General features: G+C 32.9%; 2 protein-coding genes across 6 annotated transcripts; both read left to right on the top strand.

The window, feature by feature from the left end:
- The first annotated feature begins 2,696 nt into the window (after nucleotides 1-2,696).
- LOC126672209 (glutamate receptor 3.2-like) lies at nucleotides 2,697-7,814 on the top strand. 5 transcript variants are annotated; one of them, XM_050366156.2, is made up of 7 exons: nucleotides 2,701-3,012; nucleotides 3,218-3,507; nucleotides 3,608-4,953; nucleotides 5,062-5,339; nucleotides 6,376-6,407; nucleotides 6,524-6,918; nucleotides 7,146-7,814. In XM_050366156.2, the coding sequence occupies exons 2-7, from the start codon at nucleotides 3,252-3,254 to the stop codon at nucleotides 7,590-7,592; spliced, it is 2,754 nt and encodes a 917-aa protein (XP_050222113.1). In that variant the 5' UTR covers nucleotides 2,701-3,012; nucleotides 3,218-3,251; the 3' UTR covers nucleotides 7,593-7,814. The 5 variants fall into 5 exon arrangements, with proteins under 5 accessions (XP_050222115.1, XP_050222116.1, XP_050222113.1 ...); XM_050366155.2 differs by having other exon boundaries at nucleotides 3,222-3,507; XM_050366158.2 differs by lacking the exon at nucleotides 7,146-7,814 and having other exon boundaries at nucleotides 2,697-3,012; nucleotides 3,222-3,507; nucleotides 6,637-6,813.
- Nucleotides 7,815-9,123: 1,309 nt separating this feature from the next.
- On the top strand, nucleotides 9,124-15,075 carry LOC126674701 (coatomer subunit epsilon-1-like). Its single transcript, XM_050369190.2, has 7 exons — nucleotides 9,124-9,372; nucleotides 9,462-9,551; nucleotides 12,125-12,276; nucleotides 13,297-13,432; nucleotides 13,514-13,669; nucleotides 14,049-14,128; nucleotides 14,783-15,075. Exons 1-7 carry the CDS (start codon nucleotides 9,208-9,210, stop codon nucleotides 14,865-14,867), a joined length of 864 nt encoding a protein of 287 aa, XP_050225147.1. The 5' UTR covers nucleotides 9,124-9,207; the 3' UTR covers nucleotides 14,868-15,075.
- The last annotated feature ends 1,452 nt before the right edge of the window (nucleotides 15,076-16,527 follow it).

Consider the following 16,527-nt stretch of genomic DNA (forward strand, 5'->3'; position numbering starts at 1 on the left):
TTTCATCTGTGCTAGAATTTGTTACTTTGATTTACTTTTCTATCATATTTTGTTTTGTCTTTTAGTTAATTTTGTATATTCTCAGTTGCCAACAACTGAGAAGGAAATCTTGCTGACATTAATAAAATCAAGTTTTACTAATGATCCATATAACAGCTTCACTGAGTGGAAATCTTTCAAATGTGAGTGGTGTTTTTTTGCAGTTCAATTGAGAGGATTGTTATGTGGAACAAGAAACTATCCAGGTTTAAAAATAAAAAAAAACAAACTGGATATAAACAATACTCTATTATAAAATAGTTTTAAAAGCTTAAAAAATATATTTCTTAATTGATTGAATTCACAATAATTGTAAATTGACAGAGAATTGAATGCTGATTCGAGGTTTCATTTAAAAATAATTATGGATAAAAAAAGTAAATGTCTCTACTATATTAAATATGTTGATACACTGAAAAAACAAAACAGAAAATAAATAAAAGATAAACAGTGATGATGGATAAACATTTTAAATTTTTTTAATAATATAAATAAAAATAAAATATAAAAATAAATAAAGATAAATAATGTGTAATGTATTTTTATCCTCTTTTTTTGTTATTAGATTCCTTCAAATTGAATAAATTCGTAGATTTATTGATAATTTGAAGATGGTGTAATATTGGCGATAACTTTTACAATCAAGCGATATTTCATTGTGTTGGCATTTTATTTTAATTCTTTCAGTTTCTTTTAATCAAGAGTTAATATTGATCTGAATACTAGTTGATATGTTGGTAAGAGGCCGATTGATCCTTTTGATTATAAGATCCTGAATCATTTGTCGCAATAGATGATATGGTCAATTTTGTAGTTTTTTAATTGTTTATGATGGATACATTATGAAATCATTTTACTTATTCTTCAAGTTGATGTAAAATTGAAGATTTGCATCATTTTTTATTCACAGTAGTCTATAGCCAGTTCTAATTTGATATTTTATGGTATGTCAATTGTTGTTCTCCCATAATATATCTTCGGTTGATTCACAAATATATGCTTTCAATCCATAAATTTTCAACTAATATGTATTAGTATACCAACTATTTGAAAATGAATAAAATTTCCGGTGTTATCCCATTTGTCATTGTGATAATACAAAAATTGGATTGTTATCCATTTGATTCAGCAAGATAAATATACATAGTCAAAATAAATATAAAATAAACGATGGTGTAGCATAAATTATTTTTAAAGTTTCTGCTTTATAATGTAAAAAAGATAAACAATCATGATGCATAAATTTTTTTAAAATTTATGTTTTAGAATGTAACTAAAAATAAGTATAAAATAAACGAAAGATAAACAATCGTGTAACATATTTTTATTTTAAAATTTTCAATTTTTAAAATGCAAAAACAAAAATAAACAAAAGATAAACGGAAAATAAATAAAAGATAAATGACGATGTTCCATAAAATATTTATAAAATTTCTGTTTATAATGTAAAAAAATAATAAAATGAAGATAAACTGAAATAAACAATATTATAATAATAATAGTTTTAAAGTTTCAATTTTTTAACGTAAAGACAAATTATAGAATTATAGCGCAAGAGCAGCAGTTTTGTTTGAACTGCTCAGAGATTGAAACAGCATTTCATATTGTTGTTTTATGTCCGTTGGCTTGTGGTTTTTGGTCGAACCTTTTATACAAGATTGGTATTGTTGCTTGGACGATGCCGGATGATATTGCAAGTTTCTATTTTCAGTGGATGGACTTGGCGAAATCTGAATATAGAAATCTCTGGGCTACAATTTGGTTATTTGGTGTTTGGAAAATTTGAAAGGCAAGAAATAAGAGGGTGTTTCGAAATGAAGTTACAAGCTACAATGATTTGATTTTTCAATGTATTAATAAGGGGGTGATCCATTATAGATATCACCATCCGCATTTTTTATTTGGTGGTAACGATGTATTCCGATGCCTAGATTGCTTCACAAAGCTCTAGTGCTCGATTTTTTTTGCCTATCACATCTTGTGGTAAAGTTAATATAATCACCATTTATCCAAAAAAATGTAAAAACAATAAACAAAAAATAAATAAAAAGAAGTAGTCTCATGTCATAAAGTAGTTTTATATTTTATATTTTACAATGTAAATAAAAATAAACTAAAAATAAACTAAAATAGACAATGAAAATAAACTAAAACAAATGTTAAATCTAATAGGCATACTTATTAAATAGGAATAATTACAAGAAAATTCTAAAACAGGTAAACCTTTTCATGGGGTACATTTTTTTTTGTTCCTTTTCGCGCGTGATGCAGTGCCATTCTTTCATTATCTTTATTTATTTATTATTCTTTCACTGTTCTTACTTTTTTTTTAAAGAAAATATAAAAAAAAATATTTTCTTTTAATAATATTTCCGTGAGTTATTTTATTTTTTAATAATTAAATTTTAACTTTAATTTTAATTTTTTTTAAACCGTCCTAAACCGGAACCGGAACCGTCCGATTCTAAACCGTCATGGAACCGTCTCTTAGGCGGTTTCAGGCCGGTTCCACTTTTTTTTGAACCGTGACCTGACAGTTTCGAACCGGAACTGCCGAATTATAAACTGTGGCCACCTCTAGTTATTTGAGTAAAAAACCCAAAAGAATTCTATAATATTTGCTGACTTGGTGGTGGTCTTTATCAGCGTCATCAATATCCAACATTAACTAAAGTAAAGAAAGAAAAATATGATTCTCTTATTCTCGTTCCTTTAATTATGCTCACAATCTATCAACATTTCCTTCTCTATGCCCTCTTAAATATCCAACCCCACCCCACCACCATTGTTGAGCACTATCTCCCACTCAACAAAATAAACATTTCAGTGGAGTTCTTTTTATGAATGAACTTTGGTGTTTTGCAGGAGGATGGATAATTTGTTTAAGTTCAAACATATTCTTTGTTTGAATTTGAGGTTAGTGCTAAGGAATCACCTCATTATTCTTTGCTTCTGCTTCCTACTTCTTTACAGGTAATTTTAAAGTTTTTTTATTGTTGATTCAATTTGATGTTTTCAAGATTAAAAATGTTTACTTTAGGATTGTTATGCACACTGCTACTTAGTGTTTGCTATATCTTCTCTATAGAGTTATTGTTATTATCGTTAAGAGATTGCTCATGAATCTGTGTCTCTGTTCATATTGAGCTGATGTATTTGTTCTGTCCAATTTTGCAAGTTAGGTAGCAAAATTTAGCAATTGAGGGAGTACCATGAATCTGATTTGGTTTCTATGCTTCCTGCTTGTCTACATCGGTCAAATTTCAAATGGGGATGCGAGTGCCGGCCCTGGTGTTATCCGCGTTGGAGCTATTTTCTCATTTGGAAGTATCAATGGGAGGGTTTCAAGGATTGCTATGAAAGCAGCTGAGGATGATATAAATTCTGATCCCGGTTTTCTTGGAGGAAGGAAATTTTCTATAACCATGCATGATTCCAACTTCAGTGGATTTCTCGGTATTATTGGCGGTATGATTTTAAACTGATTTCTTCTCTTTATTCGAAAGTTGTTTGTGTATGTGTTAGTTGCAAGATAGTAATACTTGGAATATGTTTCGATTGATTGTAGCATTACAGTTTATGGAGACTGATACGGTTGCTATTCTTGGTCCACAAAATGCTGTAATGGCCCATGTGCTATCCCATCTTGCAAATGAGCTCCATGTTCCACTATTGTCATTTACAGCTCTAGACCCCTCCCTGTCCCCTCTCCAATATCCCTACTTCGTTCAAACAGCTCCTAACGATCTTTTTCAGATGACTGCCATTGCCGAGATAGTTAGTTTCTATGGTTGGACTGAGGTGATTGCAATTTACAGTGATGATGATCAGAGTAGAAATGGTGTAACAGCATTAGGTGATAAACTTGCAGAGAGACGCAGCAGAATTTCCTATAAAGCAGCACTCCCACCAGATCCAGCAGCGAAACGAAGTCAAGTTCAAGATGAATTAATTAAAATTCTAGGGATGGAATCGCGAGTGATTGTTTTGCATACTTTCTCCAAAACTGGACTCTTGGTTTTTGATGTGGCTCAAAGTCTTGGGATGATGGAGAAGGGGTTTGTGTGGATAGCTACCACATGGTTGTCCACCGTTTTAGATTCAAGCTTAACACTTTCTCCCAAAGTTGCCAATTCTATTCAGGGTGTTCTCACATTTCGCCCGCACACAAGAGACTCAAAAGGAAGAAAGGATTTCGAATCACGGTGGAACAAGCTGAGCAATGGTTCTATTGGGTTAAACCCATATGGTTTATATGCTTATGATACAGTTTGGATGATTGCTCATGCACTGAAATTGTTTTTTGATCAAGGCAACACTATTTCATTTTCCAATGATTCGAACTTAAGTAATCTAGGAGGTGGGATTTTGAATCTTGGAGCATTAAGCATTTTTGATGGTGGAAGCAAGTTGCTGAGTAACATATTACAGACAAACATGACAGGTTTAACAGGGCCTATTCAGTTTAGTACAGACAGGTCTCCCTTGTATCCTTCCTATGAAGTAATTAATGTGATTGAAAATGGGTATCAGCTGATTGGATACTGGTCTAATTATTCTGGGCTATCGATTGTGCCTCCAGAAACCCTTTATGGAAAACCAGCTAACCGTTCAAGTTCCAGCCAACGTTTGCTCAGTACTGTTGTATGGCCTGGAGGAGTAACAGTTAAGCCTCGTGGATGGGTTTTTCCAAACAATGGACGGTACTTAAGAATTGGTGTTCCAAGCCGAGTTAGTTATCGTGATTTTGTGTCAAAAGTAAATGGTACAGATGATGTTCGTGGATATTGCATAGATATATTCCTTGCTGCGATAAAACTACTTCCTTATGCAGTTCCATATAAGTTCATTCCTTTCGGAGATGATCATAAAAATCCAAGCTACGCTGAACTTGTAAACCAGATAACAGCAGGCGTAAGTAGACTATGAAGTCTGAGAATGAAAACAAGATTAACAAATGTTATTACCGAAAATAAAAAGTATTGTTCTTGTACTGATATTGTAAACTTTTTTTTCCTACAGAAGTTTGATGCTGTTATCGGAGACATTGCAATTGTCACAAACCGAACAAGGGCTGTGGATTTCACACAGCCATATACAGAGTCTGGACTAGTGGTCGTAGCTCCAGTCAAAAAATTGAATTCAAATGAGTGGGCGTTCTTGAGACCATTTACTCCATGGATGTGGGTTGTTACGTCAACTTTTTTTCTTGTGGTGGGAGCTGTTGTGTGGATCCTTGAACACAGAATCAATGATGAGTTCCGGGGCCCACCTAAGAAGCAAATTGTCACAGTTCTCTGGTGAGTACTTTGATTGATGTACAGAATGATCTCCACATTTTTCAGTAATACATGGTAGATTAATTTGCTGTTCGACACCACATAGCTTGTCAAGTTAATATTCAAATGAACAACTACTAGCTTATCGAGATGAACTAGAAAAGGATCTGTATCTGAATTCCTTCAAAACAGTATCACATGATGATATAATACAACTTAATAGATGACAAATGCGACGTTGGATCTACGGCCAACTACTTCCAACAATGATCTTTTCTCTTATTTTATCAGCTTATTTTCTATGCTATTTATTGAGGGAATTTTTTTGTAATTGGTAACTACTGAAAGCAGCTCAGTTGAAGAGAATAATGACACTAGTTTATGATGCTCGTTCTTATCTACTCTTTGATAATTCAACTACTCTACTGTTTGATAATTGAAATAGCTATCAAAATCCTACCATGAGCCTATCAATCAATGCCCACATCTTAGGAACCCTGTCTTCATTGTTTGTTTAAACTTCATGGTTTGCTTATCAATCTCTCGGTGGAATCAATCATGTTTTATCAACAACTTCGAAATTTTGCATTTATCACTGAAAACGTTGACTTCTTTTATTAAATTTGCTGCTTTTCTTCCCTTTATAATTTTTTGGATGAGTTTGTGACTTGTTCATTAGTTGGAGTTGGCTTCCTTTCCGTCAATTGGATGACATTCTTTCCAGGGAATTTGCTCATTCCTCATGTATGGGCTGGTGCTTTTGGTTTTGTCTCTTACACCATTAACCTCCTGCGCAATTCTGTGAACTTTCTCTAAGTTGGACATTGTCATTTCTCCCATTCCCCTCCACTGGTCAATTTAGGGGAAAAAAGAAGGTGTTTCAAGAGGGTAATATAAACTTGCACACGAAACTCCAATAATAGTGCAACTGTTTTATCTTGTTTTACTAATGAAGGGAATGAGTGATTAAGTTATTTAATTCAGAACATCTTTAGTTAGAGTTATGCTGTTACCTTTTTCAAATTTGTGATGTCACTCTTTTTCTTTTGTCTTGCAGGTTTAGCTTCTCAACTATGTTTTTTGCTCATAGTAAGTTGCTTTCTTTTTTCAATTTTTTCATCTTAAACTTATAATACCCTATTTTATTGAGGAACTGGTTATGACTCTAGTCAATAATACCATTTCCGGATTCCTCAAAATTTCAGGAGAAAATACAGTGAGCACGCTCGGTAGAGTGGTGCTAATCATATGGCTTTTTGTTGTTTTGATAATCAACTCGAGCTATACTGCAAGTCTGACATCAATACTGACTGTCCAGCAGTTATCCTCACCCATCAAAGGAATTGATTCTTTGGTCACTAGCAATGAACGTATTGGATACCAAGTAGGGTCCTTTGCAGAGAATTATCTGATTGAGGAACTCAACATAGCTAAAACCAGACTTATTGCTCTTGGCTCACCAGAAGAATATGCACGCGCCCTTATAAATGGAACTGTTGCTGCTGTGGTTGATGAACGACCGTATGTGGACCTCTTTCTTTCTGAATATTGTCAGTTCTCAATCAGAGGCCAAGAGTTTACCAAGGGTGGATGGGGATTTGTAAGTATCTCATAGAATTAATTGATTAAATTTTAAGTCTTTGATTCTTGTGTTCCTCCTTTCTGGCTATTCTTTGGGTTTACGCAAGTCGGTTATAGAAATTCTCATGATAAGCTATTACATGGTTGTATTACCTTAGGTTCTTCTGTATCAAGCTTTGAATTTGCTACATTTTAATTAATTTTTCAGCTGGGGTGATTAACTGGTCTGACTATCTTGTGCTTCAGGCATTTCCAAGAGATTCTCCTTTAGCCATAGATATGTCAACTGCCATTCTGACTCTCTCTGAAAATGGCGATCTTCAAAAGCTACATAGTAAGTGGCTGGCAAGAAAAGTGTGCGGTTCTCAAATCTCCGAGTCTGGATCAGAACAGCTTCAGATACAAAGCTTCTGGGGGCTTTTTCTCATATGTGGAGTTGCGTGTTTTCTTGCTCTGTTTATTTACTTTTGCATGATGTTACGCCAGTTCAGCCGCTACTCTCCTGAGGTTTCAGATCCTTCTATCGGTGCCAGCTCTCGTTCTAGACGAATCCAGACGTTTTTATCATTTGCTGATGATAAAGTGGATGATTGGAAGAGCAAATTAAAGAGAAAACGCGACGATGAGTTATCAAATGGTTACGCGAAGGAAGATGAATCAGTTGTTGGATCTCAGAGAATGTATATCTCATGATGCTTCGCTTCATTAATAGACACGACTGCTTAGTATTGACAGTGTGTTACAGTCAGTTGCAGTTAGTTATAGTTTTGATGATATAACAGAGAGTTCAATACAAGTTAGTTTTTAATTAGCTGTCACTTCTGTTATAGATATCCAAAAATTAAGATGTATAAACAACAAAAGAATCATTGTAGCCGTTATCGAAGAATTAATAATACAATTTAACTAGTACTACATGTCCGCATTTGTGCCGAATTCATTTAATATTTAGAATAAATAATGTATTTTTAAGAAAAAAAAGTCTAATACAGAGAATGCAAAATGAAGAAATTTACAATCTGCAGTTAAATTTTGTTATTCTTGGCTTTCTTATTACGGCAACTAATTCTTTTATAAGCCCTTATCATGGGAACACAACAACAAGTGTTTTATGCATTGAAAGTGAGAGGCAGGCCCTTCTCAAGTTCAAGCAAGATCTTACAGGTACCGATACCCGACTAGTATCTTGGTCGAGTACGGAATTTATTATATGCGACAGTCTTGAGTAGCTCCGTAATCGGAAATTTGAGGGGTAGCATAAACCCTTCCTTGCTTGAGCTGAAGCATCTAAAACTGCAGGACTTAAGCTACAATCGGTTTGAAGGAAACTACAAAATCTACATACATCTAGATGAATTAGTACAATTGAATTACAGATTGAGTAGAATGAGAATTTTAAAATGAAAACAACTTACTAACTCGTTATTTAAAATTTTGAACTGGATGTAATATCTAAATCAAGATTGTAATTCTCATTATGGACCTATAAATGTATTGTCTCTATACGTTTACATTGTGTTGCTTTTAATTCCAACAATGCACATTGATACATTTTCAGTTTTAGAATTTACTTTTAGCTTTTTATTAAAAGCTAAATAAATCTTTGATAGCATGTCCTTAACTAATGGCCAAACAAATATTACAGAAAATATCAAATGTTTATCAATTCCAGAGATAAATTACCATATTGTAAACTGCAGAAAATATTTAACGTAAAATTATTATTTTAATTTTAATTTTAGTCATTTTATTAAATATGTTTAAGAAAAAGAAATTAAATATTCTAATCCGTCAATTTTAATTAATACAATTACACCTATTTCAAAAAAACTTTATAAATTATGATTAGTTTTTTTTTATTTCATTAATGTTTACTTCTATACAAATTAATCTTTTATATCAGTTTATGAAGCGTTCAATGGTTTAAAATGAAGATTATATGCCCATATAAGTTTACATTTAGAATTAGATATATTTATCATATTCGTAAAATTAATAGATCAAAATGTTCAAAATATTTTTTAGAAATATTTCTGACAAAATATTAAAATTTTGGATATAAAAAATTATTTTATCAATCTTTAGGCAAAAGAGTATTATTTTATTATTAATATGAGAAGGGTCTATTGTGCAAAATGGAATAACAATTGGGGTCACCTCGATAATATGCAAAAGTTAAGGTCTGAAAAAAATAAATAATAAACTGAAGAAAGCAAAAATTCGTTCCTTCAAACGATCTGTATAGTCCATTTTATTTTACTTAGAAGAAAAGAGACTGAATCTGCAGATCTAACCAAACAGAACAACAATGGCAGCAGCACCGGATCATCTCTTTACGCTACGAAACAACTTCTATTTAGGAGCTTATCAAGCAGCGATCAACAGCAGCGACATCCCGAACCTTTCACCAGACGACGCCGTTGAGCGCGATTGCCTTGTTCATCGCTCGTACATTGCCCTCGGCAGTTATCACGTATGTTCTTTCTGAAACTGTAATTTTTGTCAATTTTTTAAAGAATTGAATGAGTAATTGATGTTTTTTTGCATTTTTTGTGGCGGCAGCTGGTGATTAATGAGATCAACGATTCTGCACCTACGTCTCTTCAGGCGGTGAAATTGTTGGCTTTGTATCTCTCTAGCCCTGAGAGGAAGGTATAATTTTGCTTGATCTCTTTCGCATTTCGATGATTTTATTGCCATTTGTGATTATTTAATTGCTTGTTAAGTGTGAGATCTAAATCTGTTTGGCATTCTTTTTTTATTTATGATTGGTGTTTTTTTTTGTTTAAAATTAGTATAAAGTTAAGGATGTAGTTGAACTGGAATCGTATATGACGAATGTGTTTGGATTAGTGGTTTGTAGTTTACATTTTCTGGGGCTGGTTTCATTCTGGAACTGGTCTAGTGTGGATGGCTTTTTCTAGAGTTACTAGGTTTTTACCCTGTTTCACTATCGGATGAAAGTGATTATAATTCATCCAACAGTGATAAGTGGACAAAATAACATTTACTTTGCAAACAATAAAGTAACCATAGAAAGCACCATGGCCGATACTTAGAGATTTGTTTTTCAAAAATCTTAATTTTTGTAAATCATGTATGTTTAGCTTTAATTTTATTTGTTGTAAATTGTGTGAGCTATGCTTTTATTTTCTTTCAAACTGCTTTTCCTTGTTCCTTATTTAAAAGAACTGAATTTTAGTAACTAAGAGCTTTCCAAGCGTGTGAATTGAATTATATTGAAATTTTGCAGTTTTAGGCTTTCCTTCCAAGAAGATTTGATAAAATTTAAGTAGCCTATTCCCTCTTGTTCGTAGCATAGCTGATATATAATTATCTTATTATTTGTTTTCTTTTGCATATGCACGTGTGCAATTCTATTCTTCACTTGCAACTAAAATCATGAGAAATTAAAAGTGAGTTTGGAATCTTGATTATTGATGTGGGTCAAATGTAGTGTAGAAATTTATACCCTAGCTTATGTAGCTAAATATAGAGTAAGCATGGGGTTGAACTGAGGCAATTTGAGGGTATTAGCAGGATAGCGTATGTACTAAATTATTTAGGGTTACCAAATGCTTTGAGGTTGAATTGCAAATTTATACTACTAATTAAACTAAACAATTAATTAACTAACTAGGATCATTTAGTACTAAAACTAAATGCTAGAACTTAATTAACAACAATATTAAAAGTGTAGGATGAAATTATATGTTATGAATTACTATTCAAAAACAACGAATGTTTAATATTTTAGGAATGTAAATGATTGGAGAACTAATCTAATCCCTTTAAAGTTTATATCTAAGTCATTTAAAGATGTCTTTGAGCAGGACTATCTATGTCCTCACGTTTATGAAATTCTTTGTTAATTCTTTATACTCCTCTAAAAGTAGATTTCATATCTTTAGTTTAATCCTTTAACTTAAGTCATAGCAATTGAATTTCCACCAAAACTTTCAATTCTCATTATGAATTATTAACTCATATATTATACATGGTGGCAAATCATACATATTTATAGTATATCTTAATTGATATCAAATCATTCATTCTATTGATTGTACATTCATAATTCATTACGTTTTGTTATTATAATTCCAGTCCTACAAAGGAGTTAGGCTTAGTAGATTTTTACTAATACATAAACAAAGATAAAAGAGATAATAAAAGTAAGAAAGAAGAATACTAGAAAGTTAGAAAGAAGGAGAAAAAATTACAGTGACAAGTTTCTTTTACAAAGTTGGTTTTCAATGTGTACTTTTTTTGCTTCTTTACTTGCCTTTAAATCTTGTCAATCTGATAACTAACTTCCTCGATTCTTTTTCTCTTATGTATTTATATCCTCTTGTTTCTGTAATATGTTGTTCCTAGCTTTAAAATACCACGTTTCACTTTCATCCTTTTATTAAGTCTGGAATTTTATTGGTCAAGAGTAATAGAGTTTTTCATCACAAAAGGTGTCATTTGGTGAAAGTCGCCATGCCTCTAAATAAGCAGTTATTTCAAGGGTAATTTTTTCATTTTTAATGGACGAATCAGATTTTGATGTCTTCCTAAAAGTTGTAGCTCTTTGAGTTACCTTTCCATAGCCGTTTGAATTATCTAAACTCGATGTTTGTAGAGGAAGTTATACCCAAAATAGTCGCGACTGCTCAAAGGGAGTTGTGACTGTTAGATTTGTCACGAGCCAGCACCAAGTGACCAGGCGTGCCAACTCGTGACATAGCCTAGGATTGCTGAGTAGCGAAGGTGCAAAATTTCCATTTCAGTCAGTCCTTAACCTTCCCATAATGCATTCTATGACCCTCCAATGTCACCATACTCAAAAGAACATCAAATATTATGACAAAACAACACTTTCAAACATACAAATAATATTTTCAAACTTATATCTAAGAAATGTAAATTAAACTAATATTAAGATAAAAATAACACTAAAATCCTAACCTTTTGCATGATATTTAAGCCAAATCACTATGCTAGTCAGCCAATGTGGGCCTAGCTTGGATGGCTAAGACACCTCTAAGTGCATCAAGAGGTTGTGGGTTCGAACCACGCTTCCGTAACTAACAAACTAACAATTGAGACTCTAAAGAGTCGATTACCATCTTTACAGAAAAAAAACTATGCTAGTCGTGTCGAATCAATTTTAAAATTCATAAATTTGAAAACTAGGAAGAAGCAAGTTTTTACTCTGCTTTAATTAGTTTTGAATTTTTCAGGAATCCACTATCTCAAGCCTGAAAGACTGGCTGGCTGATCCAGCAATTGCAAATAATGCTACTTTGAGGCTGATTGCTGGGACTATATTTACGCACGAAGAAGACTATAATGAGGCTCTTAAACACACCAATGCTGGAGGGACCATGGAATTGTAAGTTTAATTTTGACTTAGATTTTGTAATTATACATGCAGATTTGTTGTTGGAATATTTGTCGTTTCTTTGTTGGTATTCATTATTAGAAGTGCTACTGTTGAACTATTTATATTTTGCTGCTGTTAATATCATCTTTTAGCTATGATGCATTGTCCAAGGATTAAAATGTCAAAATGTTTAAATTTTCATATCTCGTTAGCTTTTTTCCAAGGATTAAAATGTCGAAATGAAATAAATTTCATGGCTTAGATTCATCGTTGGTTTAGTTGACTATAGTTGAAAAAGAAAGATTTAGGACCGAGTAAGATGTCTATTATTTTGTGGAAGCTATGGTTAAGGAGAATATTACTGAACTAAGGAAGCTCTTTTCTTCAGACTGTGTGCGGAAAATAAATAAAATTAGATAATTGAAAAAGCTAAAAATGGAGCTTCTCTTAATTCATTTTGCCTTTGGTTATGAGCATGCTGTGACTTGAATGAAGAGATGATGAGAAAATGTTATTTATTTTTATCTGGCTATTGTGCTTAGCTGTACAGCAAGTTTTACATTAAAGTTACTTAGAATAACAAAAAAATTGGGATTAAAGTATGAGCATGCTTTTCTCTTTCGATTATGGATATTTTTGGGCATTATCTTAGGGTTTGCAAGACGATTATTTTTTCTTCTGTCGGTAACTATAAAGATACTTGTCTATGAAAACAAATTGAAAGAGTTCGCAATTAAAAGTGACTAAAAATAACAAACAAATTGGAATTTGAGTGCGTGCTTTTCTCTTTTGATTATGGATATTTGGTGGGCATTATCTTAGGGTTGGCAAGACCAATATTTTGGCTTCTGTCCATGACTGTAAAGATACTTCTGTATGAAAATAAATCAAAAGAGTACACAATTAATGACTATTTAGGATCTGTAACTGTAGTGGCATCATGCATGGATTAGATGGATTGAGATTACTTTGTGCATTGATTTTCTTTCATCGCTTTTATACTTAAAACGCGCTGCCTTGCTTTTCCAGGTATGCTTTGAATGTCCAAATATTTCTCAAGATGCACAGGTCAGATTTTGCAGAGAAACAGCTGAGGCACATGCAGCAGATTGATGAGGACCACACACTAACTCAACTTGCAATGGCTTGGTTGAATCTGGCAGTTGTATGTGAAACTGTTTATCTTATCATAATTGTTACAGGCCATTGGCAATACTCTAATAAAATATTCTTTTGCGCCAATTAGGGTGGTGCAAAGATAAAGGAAGCAGAACTCATCTTCCAAGATTTCTCTGAAAAGTTTCTGATGACAAACTTGATCTTGAATGGGAGAGCAGTTTGTTGCATGCACATGGGAAAGTTTGATGATGCTGAAACATTATTACTTGAAGCATTGAACAAGGCGAGTTATAATTAGTTAACTTACTTCTGTTTCTGTGTTTCTGATTGATCCTAAAAATATAACTCGTCACCCTTTTCTTGTGTGTGTATGTATCATCTTGAGAAAATAATAGCTGTTCACAGTTGAAGGACTGTAGCATATGCTTATTTGCTTCTACTTGCTTAGTTTGCAATACTTTTGTGATATTGCCGTCCATGATTATTTACTTCTTACTTGCAGCCGTCATTGTGGACTACTTTTAAATTGTTTAGACTTCATGCTTTCCTCTAGTTCCGAAATTTGAATTTATTGCACGGAGAATTGGATTCGCTTCAAATTGACTGTAAAGAGTTCTCTACTTCACGTTAGTAACAATTGTTTTCTTTTGATGTTGGTACAGGATGCAAAGGATCCAGAGACTTTAGCTAATCTGGTAGTATGCAGTCTTCACCTTGGTAAACCGTCTTCCCGCTATCTCAGGTAAAGTGTCCTTTCATATTTACCCCGTTTTCATGTTTTTGTGTGAAAATTGACGATGAATGCTCCTTTAAGCTAAGTGCGATTTCTCAAACTGCTTAGTTAGAACATGAAATAAAAAGAATTACGCGTCAAGGAAGTCTGTGGAGATGCTATGATTTAAAAATGAAACACCTTAGCAATTAGTTTTGACTTTTGGAGCAAACATCGGTTGCTTCTCCGCATGCACAAGAAAGTCAGACTTGGGTCCTGGTAAATGGCTTTTTGAAGGTAGGGATGGAAGTTGAGTCGGATCATTTCAAATTCGGGTCACTATGGGCCATGGGGTATGATTTTTGGGTTATTTCAGTTTCATGTCATTTCAAGTTTGAGTTGGGGTCAGGTCATATCAGTTTCTGATTTTTAAGAAAGAATCAAATCAGTTTGACTTCTGGTTTGGGTCAAACAAGTGAACCGGCCAATTTGATTTGGTTGTTAAAACACTGCTCTTGAAGCCACTTAGTTTTGTAGTACTATCAACCTATGCAGTCAGTATTCCAACTGATTCAGCAAATGAAAGTTTTCGTTATACCTTTTGCCTCTGGTGCATGTGTTGAAAATGCTGGCATAATTGTTCTATTTGATAAACGGGGTTAAATTATTGGAATGTTTTTGCAGCCTATTGCAACAAGACCACATTCTTGTGAAACGTGCATCATCCGCCGAGGAGAATTTTGAAAGAGCAGTCCAATCGGTTTCTTGATGTGCGGTGGGGTTTTGGCAACTGGGTTTGTTTCAGCTGTCCTACTCTAAAATATACAGTCGATAGGGAATGTATTTGTCGAACAGAGCTCAAATTCTATTACTGTTTGCATTTTCCCAAGTCTTTTTGGACAAAAAAAAAGAATGGATAGATCAAACATTTGTACCCGATTTTTGTTTTTAAATGTATTTTGGTAATCTTGCATAAATTTTAATCATATTCTTTTACTATTCAAAAGATTGTATTGGCATATTACACTTCTAGATATTCTAAAGAGTTGCATTCTTTTTAGGCAATAATGTTCATATATATTCACAATTTTGGAATGTTTGCCAAATATACTACTCCCTCTTAAGAAGTTTACATGTCACAATTTTAGAATACATATTAAACTTCTTGATATTTATTATTAAAAAAAATAGACAGTAATTTTCTTTCATTTCTCTCCTATTAATAATCTGATAATTTGTGTTTGAAGTTTTACTCGTTAACTTTAAAAAGAGAAGTGTTAAAAGAGAAACTTTCATATAAAATTTACTAAATTCATGAAATAGACTTTTTAAATGGGATGAATAAAAATGTGACATGTCTTCTTTTAAACGGGATTGGGGAGGTATATTTGAGGTATATTTTTAAAATTATGCCAGATATACTGTTATTTTTCTACCTTTACCAAATATATCTGCAATCGATTTAGAGTTAATGTGACGCGATGCTATACAAGACATAAGATTAATTTTTATACACATATACGTATAGCATTGCGTTGCATCAAATTAAATTGATTGTGGGTGTATAAAAAATGATGAAAAAATAATGATATATAACACGATTTTAAAAACATACTAATTTTGTGGGTATGCATGAATATTTTGTCTTCTTTTTATTTTACCTTGGTGGACAACTTCAACCATTTTGGCTTTTTTATGTGTTGTTTATAAAAATATTTAAATAAATAACAATGTTTTTAAAAATTAACACCCATTCTATAATTTAAAAGTTGGGCTATTATCAGAAATAAGCAACATTTTATTTTGGTTTATAAATATATGATGCCAACTTTTTATTTTTTAAATTACGATACACACTGATTTTTATATCATTTATAATCCAACCCATTAATTTTTCTTCCTCATCTTTCCATCCATTTCCATTGATAGCTCATTCTCCATCTCCTTCAAATACCGTTGCTGCTCCGGTTCCAGCCGGAGTTTCGTGCAATTTACAAAGATATCTTCGGTAAATTTTAATGATCAATCTCCTCGTTCAGACGACATAAGAAATCAAATGGTAATTGATAAATCACAAAATGGATCTGAGCTCCGAGATACCTGCGCACACCAGAAAAACAGAGTTCATAAAGAATTCTGGTAGGGCCTACTGGAAGTTCGCTCCGACGCTCAAGTAAAAATTTAGTCGGGAAAGAAGAAGAAAAGAAAGAATAAGTGTAAATTGTGAAAAAAGAGTTGTACTTTAAGATTTGCACATAAGGTTGCTTTTATAGCTTAACCCGTGCAAACCTTTGCCACACCGCCCTCTTCATCTTATGGTCCCCACTTTTTTGTTATGCTAAAGTGGAATGTTTTGCCGTGTTTGGCGCGGTCTGTCAAGTGCGCATCACGCGAGGGACATTCCTTGTATGTATCAGAGAATATTCTAT

This window comes from Mercurialis annua, linkage group LG3 (assembly GCF_937616625.2).
Source record: "Mercurialis annua linkage group LG3, ddMerAnnu1.2, whole genome shotgun sequence".
NCBI lineage: Eukaryota > Viridiplantae > Streptophyta > Magnoliopsida > Malpighiales > Euphorbiaceae > Mercurialis > Mercurialis annua.

Coding starts and splice junctions, on each gene's coding strand:
- LOC126672209 (XM_050366156.2), top strand. CDS start 3,252: ATGAATCTGATTTGGTTTCTATGCTTCCTGCTTGTCTACATCGGTCAA. Junction 3,508..3,607: donor ATTTCTCGGTATTATTGGCG/GTATGATTTTAA, acceptor GATTGATTGTAG/CATTACAGTTTATGGAGACT. Junction 6,408..6,523: donor AACTATGTTTTTTGCTCATA/GTAAGTTGCTTT, acceptor TCAAAATTTCAG/GAGAAAATACAGTGAGCACG.
- LOC126674701 (XM_050369190.2), top strand. CDS start 9,208: ATGGCAGCAGCACCGGATCATCTCTTTACGCTACGAAACAACTTCTAT. Junction 9,552..12,124: donor TCTCTAGCCCTGAGAGGAAG/GTATAATTTTGC, acceptor TGAATTTTTCAG/GAATCCACTATCTCAAGCCT. Junction 14,129..14,782: donor CCGTCTTCCCGCTATCTCAG/GTAAAGTGTCCT, acceptor ATGTTTTTGCAG/CCTATTGCAACAAGACCACA.